Source organism: Diospyros lotus, chromosome 13 (assembly GCF_014633365.1).
Source record: "Diospyros lotus cultivar Yz01 chromosome 13, ASM1463336v1, whole genome shotgun sequence".
NCBI lineage: Eukaryota > Viridiplantae > Streptophyta > Magnoliopsida > Ericales > Ebenaceae > Diospyros > Diospyros lotus.
In genome coordinates this window covers 6,830,772-6,842,777 of record NC_068350.1, presented here as the reverse complement: position 1 = coordinate 6,842,777, position 12,006 = coordinate 6,830,772, and the positions used below count along the sequence as shown (strand labels likewise).

Here is a 12,006-nt window from a genome sequence, read left to right as displayed (position 1 = left end):
GCCGCCCCCGCGTTTCGATCCCGCGACCGCCTGCCTCGCACGCGCGCCCGCGACCACCCGCGCCACACGCCTCATTCAACCTATATATGTTTTAACTTATATTTAAGGTGACTTTTTCCCTCTTCCGCGATTCACGCCAGCACCCCACAACTTCCATTAATTACACTCTCGCCCCCTATATTAATTACAGAAATGCCCGAAACTTCTAAAAATCCCACAACTTGATTTATTTTAATTTTTCTCTAATTCCAGAAATTCCTAACACAAATTAATTAATTATTTTAATTTCTTATTTCCTTAAAATCACATAAGTAAATTTTATTAAATCACAACAAATTATTTTAATATTTCTTTTAATTTAATTTACCCCAAAATTAAATTAAATTGGCATTTACGGGGCGTTACAGTTGTTATTCGAGATAAGTGTTTCGGGGAGGCCATACTTGCAAATGACATTCTTCCAAACAAATTTTCTTACCTTTTCGACTGTGATAATGGTCAGAGGTTTGGCTTCGATCCATTTAGTAAAGTAGTCAATGGCCACACTAATGAACTTGAGCTGTCCGGGGGCAATTGAAAAGGGCCTGAACAAGTCTATCCCCCATTTGTAGAAAGATCATGAGGTGCTGAGGTTGTGTAACTCTTTTGATGGAAAGTTGTGTGCGTTCGCAAATTTCTGGCACTTTTTGCATTTCTTTACTTAGCCTAGGCAATCATTCCTCATGGTCGGCCAATAATAGTTAGCCAACAAGATTTTTACTGCCAAGGACTGACCTCCTAAATGATTTTCACAAACTCCTTCGTGCACTTCTGACATGATGTAGGTAGACTGATCGGTATCTACACACTTGAGGAGTGGCATCGCAAAACTTCTTCTATACAGTTGATTCCCGATCACGACATAGAAGCTGAATGACCATCTCAGTCTCCTGGTCTCTTTAGCGTCATTGGGTAATATTCCCTCTTTCATAAACTAGATGATAGGGATTCCCTAAAACTCAAGACCTATCTCTATGACTTGCTTGTTGACCAAGTCGATGGTGGTTGAGTCTAGGGTTAATTTCTTGTATGACATATTGATTATTTCTTGGGCCCTTGGTGCTGGTGAGCTTGGAAAGTAGACATGCTTTTGAGTTCTGCTCCCTTGGAATGTACTTGATATCGAAGGATTCGAATGCCTTAGCCAGGGTTTTGACTTTGCTGAGATATCAGTCGAGCTGGGGATCCTTTGTTTGGAACTTGCCTCTTACCTGATTTGTCACCAGTTGGGAGTCACTTCTTGCAATCAACCGTGTGGCTCCTATTTCCGACGCCGAGTTTAGGCTAGCTATAAAGGCTTCGTACTCGGCATGATTGTTACTCACTTTGAAGTTGAAACGGAGGGATTGCTCAATCAACAGTCCATCCGGCCCCTTCAATATGATGCCTATTCCACTTCCCTTGATATTGAAGGCTTCATCCACAAACAAGACCCAAGGATTACTATTCAAACTTTGGGCAGAAGAGGGTAATTCAAACATTGGAAAAAGGGATGGGCTCGATTTGCTGACTTCGATAAGAACCGGGATAAGGCTATATATTATTCATTTGGTTAACCGCTGAATCTCTTTCATGTTGCATGGGATGTGCATATCAAGGATGGACTTGCATTTGTCGGGATTTGTTTCGATGCCCTGGCTTGTTAATAGGAAGCCAATGTATTTTTCGGCCTACACTCCAAATGCACACTTCTTCTAGTTGAGTCTCATATTGTGTCATCGGAGTTGTTCGAAGACCTCTTCCAGATTTGAGTAGTGGTCTTTGCCTTCCAACATCTTTGCCACCATATCGTCCACATACACCTTGATATTTCAATCTATTTGTTTTGCAAACACTTTATTTATCAACTATTAATAAGTTATCTCTACATTCTTTAATCCGAACAACATGACTCTGTAGCAAAATGGATGTCAATATAACTTCATCGGACCCATTTTAGTGGATATATGCCCATTCACGTGACATTAATAGTAGTACAGCGTGCATGTGGACACGATGGTCGATGGTCCCATTCCCATGAAATCTCGCAAACCAATATCATCATGCAATATTCCTTCAAGCCGAGGATATGTATGGACACAATTAAACAAATAGCAAGCCTCCAAATGGCGTGCCAGCCAAAGGCAAGCTTAATTTGTGTTTGCAAAACCCAATCTACACACACACACATATATAGTGCTGGAAGGTGTACCAAATGGATGCCCAACAAAAGTCATTGTCGTTGTGAATGAAACATGGAATGCCCGCAAGTGCCCCATCCCACCCTCCATTAATGTAAGAAATGAAAATGACACTTGAAAAAAGATAAAATGATATTTTTGCTTTTAAAGCATTGCTTCGACCAAAGTCAAATTTAACGAAAATTGCAAGTGTGAACAGTGAACTTGAGAATGATGTCTCATGTGAATTTATTATGTAATCACTTATCATACTTAAATAAGACTTAAAACTAAAAAAAATTAATGACTGTATTACAATAGTAGGGATTGACTTTCATGCATATATATACAGCGTAAGTAATTAGGGCAAACTAGCTAGGATCGAATAGCTAACAAAATGAGTGAACTTATTCTACACGAAATGGTCATTTGAAAACATGAATTTAAACTTTTTATATAGCAAATATTGCCTAAAGCTATTCATTTCTATAATTAGCCTAATAACTAGCTTTGGGAGAGTCCAAAATGGCTGGTACGTAGGTCATGGGAGACCCATGAAGGAAGGTGATTAAACTTGTTTTCTTCCCTAAGTAATCGCTGTTTTGTCATAATAATATCAAATTACACAGTATTGTTTTGTGGGGACTTGCGTGCAGGTGCAGGGGATTGGATTGACATGATGGGGAGGTGGTGGCTGGTGGCTGGTGCGATGAACCTTTCACCAACTTCGAAAGAAAGACTTGGACTGGGGAAATGCAGCAGCTGCCAGGTGCAAGTCTTCCATCTCACGTTGTTCATTATTTCCGCATTCCAATGCGCCACATGTTCATTTCCATTATTCCAATGTGCTTTATTTTATTTTATTTTTAATAATAAAGTATCCAAATTTTACTCGAATAATTTTAAAAAATATGTGATATTTTTCCTAATACCTCAATTAAATAAATTCAAATACGAACACAATTTATACACACTCAGAATTGGACATTCGGTATCATTTATGTAGAATTTACTTTTTAGCATTACTGTTATCTTTTAACAATAGATTTGTCTTCTAGCTCGTCGCACTAATTTAAATTCCGATACTTCATATAAAATTTTAAGTATTTTATCACTATACCATACTCGTGAGGACTATTAGTTCAATCATCTACTTATTCATGCTAAAATCTCATATTATTAAATATCGAATAGATAACATTTGCTCGACACAAACAAACTCAGAAGAGCACGTGGAACCCCTTCCTCGCGCATGCCCGAGTGCAACAGATCACCTCTGCTTGTTCATGTTCCATCAAATTATTTATTATATATTGTATGAGAAGAATAACTTTGCTTTAAAAAATAGGTTCAATTGTTTTAAATAAAAAATAAGAGGCCTCTCCATTGAATTAAAAGCTCAATATATATAACTTATAAAGGAACAGACAATTTTAATCTTTTGGTTTTAAATATATATTATATTTATTTAATTCGACTTTATGCAGACTTGTATTTTGAAAAAAAAAATGATTATAAATTACCATTTTTGTGTAATAAATGATATTTTCATTTACTTAATTATATGACAAGCACATTGAGTTTATGATGTTATAATATAATTACTAATTTAAATATTATAAATAACTAAATATAAATTATTTATTTCAAAAGGTAACGCTAGGCAATGGTTACATATTATTTCTAATTTTAAATAATTATATTAGTTAATAATAAATGTCTCTTGTTTTAAACTATTTAATTAATGAATAAATTATTTAAAAATAAAAATATAAAAAATATACATTATCTAAAAATATAATTAAGTGAGACTCGTCAATACAAGTAGTTTTTTGAGGGTTAATTACATCAATAATCACTCAACTTTACATTATATTACTATTTGATCACTGAACTTTAAAATATTACATGTTAATCATTAATATTTTAAAATTGTTATTATTTAGTTATTAAACTTTAAAATATTACTTGTTAGTCATTAATATTTCAAAATCGTTTCTTATTCGTCACTCGATAGTCACTAAACTTTAAGTTCACGAGTGACGGATGAGAAACGGTTTTGAAATATTAATAAGTAACATATAATATTTTAAAATTCAGTGATTAAGTAGTAATAAATTTAAAATATCAGTGATTAATATATAATATTTTAAAATTTAGTGACTAAATAATAACATAATCTAAAGTTAATTTATTATTAATGTAATTAATCCAATTTTGGGAATTTTGTTTTTCTTAGTACAGAAACGTACAGGCAAAGAAGCTGAAAATGTGTGCATTTTGAGCTTGAGACAGTTGGAAGTGGCAAAAGCATAGAAGGTCTGACTTTTCTGCCCAGGGCCCCCCCCCCCCCCCCCCCCCCCCGCTTACCCACTCCTAAATTTTTTAAAACAGCTTAGATTATGAAATTTGATTTTTTTGGGTGGCCGTTTGTGAAATTAAGAATAACTTGGCAACATTTTTATTTTGATATAAGTTATGATTTTGAATAGAAAATAAATCACAATTAAATTATCAACTAAATAAATGAACACATAATTTAATGTAAAAATTTTAAATAAAAAAAATTACAAATAGGAAGAATAAAATATTACTATAATGATATTAGTACTTTGATAGTGATATAATTACATTAATTTTATAGTATTGAACATCTACTTATAGATCTAAACTCATCTATAAATATAGATAAAAAAATTATATTCTGATCAGAATATGAGATAAGAGAATATTTCTTAAAATGAGATAAATCTCAATCACAATCAAATTTGATGTTTTAATCACAATTGATGATGCAGAGCCGATCATGTTCTTCTGTCTCGGACCAAGTACCTGCAAAAAGAGTGGGGACTTGCTCCCCGTGATTCCTTCGACGCTTAAGTTAGTTCATAGAGTTATAAATTGGAGATAGTAATAGAAAAAATAATAAAAGAGTCCCTTAGGAATCAGATTCCTATGTAGAGGTTGTCCTCTATTTATAGATGTCCCTTGGCTTTTTCTTTAAGAGATAAGATATCTTTCAAAAATAGAGGTCGATCCCCTTTCCACGGGGAGAAAATATAATATTCCCTAATAGAGATAATTCTTGGAATGTTGAGATATTATTAGTTGACTGAATCTTCTTCTCTGTCTCTTTCCAATTCAAAATCATAATAGAGATTATAAAGACACGTGGAGCTCTTAGAACTTGACATGTGACGATTGCATATTGGCCTTTACTGACACACATGGCTCCAAGTTAATGGTAACTTTTCAAGGATAGTATAATAAAATTGCCTCCTGTAAATATTTCCTCATCAACAATCAAATTTAAAATCATAATCAATTTAAAATCATAATCACGGTGAAATTAGAAATTTTAATTTTAGATAAATTTGAATTTTAGGTAATAATTATAATAATATAAAATATTTATTTTGTACGGCAAAGATGTTCAAAAATGTCCTTTTGTTTCTTAAAAGTGGGATTTTAAGAATAAATTTTCAATTTCATAGTGTACCCACCCACCAAATGTATTTTCTCTTATTTATCTTGTTTATGAACAAGAAAAAAATTTGATTTTGTTAGCATAATGAAATTATCCAAAGATAAAACTTGGGATGCCCTCTCTTGGGTCGTGTCACTCGGTCTCATAATTTTTTTACATAGGAATATTCTAAGATAAAACTTAAATAGAGTTGTTATGGATTAAAGATAAAGCTTGCGTTATCACTAGGTAAAACTTAGATAGAGAATTTATGAGAGCAATTTGGGAGTATTTAGGGGAATTAATGGATAATTACGGCAGATTATAGTTAATATTGAGGGTCGTCACAGCTTAAATGGGACTTTCATCTCATGTGATTTGTTTTGACAATTCAATATAAGCGCACGATTTAAAGTCAATGAACTCATTTAATAAGTCCGATGGGCACAGTATCTGAGTCTTTTCATAGCCGACTTCTTTGAGAGTTCGGCCAGCCATCAAAGGAAAGCCTCATCCGTAAAGGCACTAAAATGATACCCAACCCAACAATAACAATTAAGGTTGTGCCATTCTTGCCTCCCTTTTATCGGAAGAAAAAATGACACCTTTTGGAGCAAAGCAAACACGCAAGGATTCCTTTGGGGTTAGGGGGAAAACAACTACACGTTAACGTAGCAATTTACACACAAATTTTGTAGGATTTTTCAATCTAAACGGTACAATTTATTAAATTCAAATGTCGAAATAAAAATAATTAAAATAATTCGTAACTATAAAAATTTCACCACTGGATTTAGTCTTACATAATTTTCTTAGATAGTATTTGTTAATCAAGATATAGACCGAAAAAAATAAGATATAAAAAATATTTAAGATAAAAGTATTTTCTATTGTATTTGTTAAATTTATTTAACGATTCTTGAAAAAAAAAATCATGTGATTTCTTATTTGGGTTTTTTGGATAAATCTATCTCTTTCTCCTTTAGATAAATTTATCTCGATACTTATAGATAAAAAAATGACACGTGTTTTTCAATGCATTTTAAAAAATTTAACAAATAGTTTGATAAAAATTTTAGAATGTTTTTCAGACTTATCTTGATTATTTCATATCTTAATTTACAAAATATTTAAATCTTATTTTGATATAATTTCATTTTACTCATTTTAATAAATACTATCTTAATATAAATGACTTTACCTTATTCATTTTAATAAGAGTCATGCTATTTGTACATCATTTATGTACACCGTAAGCTATATAAGGCACATAAATGACATACATATCCCTCGTTTTATTGCTCTTCACTACATCTTAGCGGTTTGGGTAAAAATATTTTAGATATTAATATATTATTGTGTAGTCTAAGGTGTACCCAGGTGTACCCAATGATACACCAATAATATTTCCCTTTTAATAAACGCTATGTGAATGAAAATCGTGTAAGTAGAGTGTGATTCCTCTTTTTGAAAGATGTAGATATGGCAAGTTGGCAAAACGCCCAGTATTATTACAAATAAGACTGGAAGGTCCCAATATGTTGGGGGACCAGCAAAAATGAAGCCAGCCTTTGTGGGGTTGTGCATACTTCGTAAGAGTAATGTCATGCATATATGTTTGCAGGGGGGGGCATGTGGCCATATTAAAGAGAGATTTTCAAGATGGATTATGAGTACCCTCGTATATTGATAAGATGTGCCCATAAATTTGTTAATAAACGACATTCTGATAAGTTTATTTTGCATTGATGCGTGCAGTGACTAAAACAGCAATCTTATATTAAAGAAAAGAAAGATTATCCATTACTTTTAATGAATGAAAAAAGGAGCACTCTTTGTGTCCTATACTTTACCAAACCTCTACTCAAGCTCTTACGTGGCTGCTTTTTGGCTAATGGGGTTTGCTCGACGACCTCCACCACACCACTCGCCCATAACTAAAAAAGCAATTCCTTCTCCCCACGAAAATGACTTCCCACCATTTTCCATGAAAACAATCACACCCACAACCCACAACCAATGATGGATGATTCCAATCAGCCAAAATCCAATATTTATTATATTAGTAGCAACAAAAAAATGCAATATATATATATAGATATATAAGTTAATAATGAAAGAAGATTATGATCTCTTCTGGATCCACGATCCAGCCGGAGCATGGCCATTACTGTTTCTTTTGGAGGCCACTGCGATCCAAAAACATGAAAAACCTTTACATGGAACAAGTTTGAGCTATATATATATATATCTACTTAACCCTTCTCGCCAAATTAATAAAGATGAATGTGAAACTTCGTCCCCATCTCCTATATCACGTCGCATTGTCACAGGTCAAGAGGCCACGAGATTCTCTTTTGGTCAGTAATTGTAATTGTCTAGAAGTGACAAAGTGGACAAGTCCCCTCTTTCTTTAGTTTTTTTGTTGGTCAGGATCAGACGAGTTCTATGCCGCCGCCGCCGCCATTGAACCCCTCTTCGGACGACGAGGTGGAGACGTTGACCATGTCGTTCAGATCAGAGACGCTGTCCTGCAAGCTGAGAATTAGATCGGAAGTACTAAAACTCGTGGAAGGCTTGGCTCGGGGCACCATTGGGACCTCGGAATCTCCTACTAGCATCTGGACCACGGCTCTCATGGCGGGCCGAGCCAGCTGGTCAGGGTGGGAACAAGCCAAGCCGACCAGCAAAACCTTCATCATCTCCGCCTCATCAAACTCGCCGCCGAGCTTCGGGTCCGCCGCGGCCAGCAGCCGCTCCTCACGGTGGAGGCTCCACACCCACTCCACCAAATTGGTCCCCACGCCGACTTTCCCAACCCCACTGGCTTGCTTCTCGATGGGCCGCCGCCCGCTTGCCACCTCCAGGACCACCGCGCCGAAGCTGAACACGTCGGTTTTCTCGGTGGCCCGTCCGGTCAGCAGGTACTCCGGTGCCAGGTACCCCATTGTGCCGGCGGCCACCGTGGCGTCCGGCGACTTGTCGTGCTCAATTTGCCGGGCCAACCCGAAATCGCCCAGCTTGGCGTTGAACCCTTCGTCCAGCATTATGTTACTGGTTTTCACATCTCTGTGGATCACTTGATTTTCACATTCTTGATGTAAATACGCCAATGCCGAGGCCACGCCGGCCAAAATTTTTCTCCTATGAGACCAGGGCAATGGCATTCTTGACTCGAATAAGGCTTTATCGAGACTCCCATTGGGCATGAAATCGTAAACTAATAGAATTTCACCTTTTTCATGACACCAGCCTTGAAGCCGGACGAGATTTCTGTGCCTTAGATTTCCGATTATGGATAATTCCGATAGGAATTCGGCTCGGCCTTGGCCGGTATGGCTGCACCTTTTTACGGCAACAATGTCGCCGGTTTCCTGCAATATGCCTTTATAGACTGTGCCAAAGGCGCCGTTGCCGATGACTCGGGCTGAATTGAAGCATTTGGTGGCCAATTTGAGATCCCTGTAGCTGAATTCTTTCGGCATTTTGATGATTTCAGACGCTAGAGAATCGGACTTTTTCACGTGCTTGAACTTTTTGGAGTATACCCAGATGAGAACGACGGCGAATAAGGCCAGAAAGAAAGCGCCGGCGGTTACGACGCCGACGACGGCGCCGGGGCCTTCTTTGCAAAGCTGGTTGCGGCACTTACTGTCCTTCTCGGAGGTGTGGGAAATGGTGGTGTTTGAATCCGAAGGCGGCGGCGGGGGGTTGACGGAATTATCCGTTGGGTTCATCAAATTAGCCGTTGGCGGCGGCGGCTGAGAAAACGGCGCTGATGACTCGGACTTCGAATTGGGTTCGAAAGATGAGCTGAAACTCCACCAGTCAATGCTGTGAATCTCGGTGCTGCCCTGAGTCGACCCGGAGAACCCGACGAACATGAACTCACTGACGTATTGATCCAGATCGAGAGTGATGGATAAGATTGGGTTTTTAGGCTTGAGATTCGAGTAGGACACCGAGATGTTGAGCCTCCGAGTCGACCCGGAGTACTCGATCCACGAGTTGACCAGGTCGCCGCTTTTGAGATCCACTCCGGCGGTATCCAAATCAGCGACCTGAGTCGACACCATCGAGTTCAGATCCAGACCCACGTGGTTTCCGTTAATGTCTTTGAACTCAACGTCCATCAGAGTGTCGAATTCGACCGCAACGACACCGTTCGGGCCGGACTTCGGGTCCATCAGGCCGAGGTACCCGCCGGAATCCCCGACGCCGGTGTCGTCCGGCGAGATGACGAAGGCTAGCCCGCCGCCGATCGAGGAGGGATTCAGATTCGTGACGGAGAACGAGAAGAATGTGGAGAAACTCGCCGGGTTGCGGCTCTCCGGCCTGAGGAATCTGACGGGCTTGGAGTAGAGAGCTCTGCCGGAACCGGAGTTGGGGACGGAGAGCTCCGTTGTGAGCCTCACGCTGCCGTTGTTGAGGTGCGCGTCGCCAAGGAGCTTCAAACTGCTCAACGTTAACGTTCCGAAGTCGAATTCCGTGCTTTCTACTTCGCCGGAAAAATAAAGTAACCAAACTAAAAGGGCGAAAAACCCGCCTGAAATTGACGACATTGCTAGTTCGGGCAAAGACCCATTACAGAGCAGCGATGGACGGATCGATCCTTTGCCTCAGCCTCAACAGAGCAAAATCAATCACGGGAATTTAGAGAGAGAGAGGGAGAGAGGGGGGGGGGGGAGAGAGATAAGAGTGGTTTGTATTCCTTGCCTTAAAAATGCAAATGCAATAACCAGAGGAAACAAACAAGGAATACAATGGGCGAGAGAATCCAAGGACATTGAGGCAGACAGGTGGCTAGAGGAGCAGCCACGTGTACCCCAACGGTAAAATTTCGGTGATAAAGAGCCCTTTCATTTTTCCTTTGTGTTTTTTATTTTATTTTATTTTTCCTTCCATCCTACGTCTGCGCTGCGTTATCTCCTCGTGGGCTCTCTTGATCTTGCTCTAATGGACAAGACTTCGATGAAATAATTGAAGTACCTATTCGCCTATTAATGTACTAAATTTTAAATATTCTCAACTATCTGTCCCATATTTTTATCTTTCATCTCATTTATAACAAATTTCTTTAATTCTATCAGCTCATTTTATAACTGTGTTTATGAATAGTGTTTCGATGACACGTAATGAGTGAGTTGACAGCAAATAAGAAAAAATACATTGACCGAGTCAAATTTAAATAGTGCTTATTAAATTTTAAAATTAGCTTTTCTTTGGCACTTTCCCTTCTCCTCCTCTTTGGCGTAAAAGCAAGCACAGAGGAAGGTGGTAGGAGAAAGAGAGAACTTTGTATCGTTCAACTTAAATGTAAAGGAAGCTGGAGATTTCTAACTTACTTTAATAATTAATGCGGTTAATGGCCTTCGCTAAGTCAAGTTGGATCAATTTCTATATTTTGCGGTTCCACCCCCCTCTTCCTCACAAACTCTCACCTAACATCATCTACGGGCCAGGTCTAAAAAAAATATAAGGTTATATTCTTTTTTACTATTTTCAAGTTATTTTTAATTTTTAATTTTTAAAATAATAAAAATACATTCTCTTTACTGTTTTTAAAAATATATTTAAAAAAAAAAATTCAAAACAACAAAAAATTACTTTGAATATTTTCATGTAAAACAAACTCTAAACTCAAAATACATTTATTTATATTTTATTATTGTAATAGAAAAAATATTACAAAATTTATTAACTTTAAAATATATATATATATATTTAATAATATATTAACATTAAATATTTCTAATTTATTGAATAATCAAATTTATTAAATAAAATATTATTAAAAAATTATTTTCAAAATTTTAAAGAGAACGCGTTTTTAATTTTCTAAAAATAGACTATCAAAATAAAAAATTGAAAATGAATTGAAAACTCAAAACTGAAAATTAAAAATCAAAGAGAACACAACCTAATTTTTTTGAAACTCATGATTATAAATAAATACATTAAGGGAATAATTTATTAATTTAGCAAACACATTGTTTGTTTTAATATATTATTTAAGAGTAATTCTAAGAATTATAATCATGTATTGCATTCTCATTGAAAGATGTGTTAGGCAGTACATGATTTCCTTAATTTCTTCTAATAAGAAGACGCCATATAACTTATCAGTCTTCATTATTTAGTTTGGTATATTATATATTGTAAATTATAAGGATGTGAGTAAATATAGATTTTTTGTCATTTTTAAAAAGTAATTTAGTATATTATTATTGAATCTAAGAAATTGTATTACATAATCTTGTGAAATTTTTTTCCAAAAGTAATAAAAAACTAAAGATAATTTCTTTTTATTGTATTAATAAAAATATTTATTAACTTAAAAAT

General features: G+C 36.3%; 1 protein-coding gene across 1 annotated transcript; it reads right to left on the bottom strand.

The window, feature by feature from the left end:
* Positions 1–7,741: 7,741 nt before the first annotated feature.
* LOC127789240 (L-type lectin-domain containing receptor kinase VIII.1-like) lies at positions 7,742–10,396 on the bottom strand. Its single transcript, XM_052318075.1, has one exon. It carries the CDS (start codon positions 10,224–10,226, stop codon positions 8,100–8,102), a length of 2,127 nt encoding a protein of 708 aa, XP_052174035.1. The 5' UTR covers positions 10,227–10,396; the 3' UTR covers positions 7,742–8,099.
* Between the last annotated feature and the right edge of the window lie 1,610 nt (positions 10,397–12,006).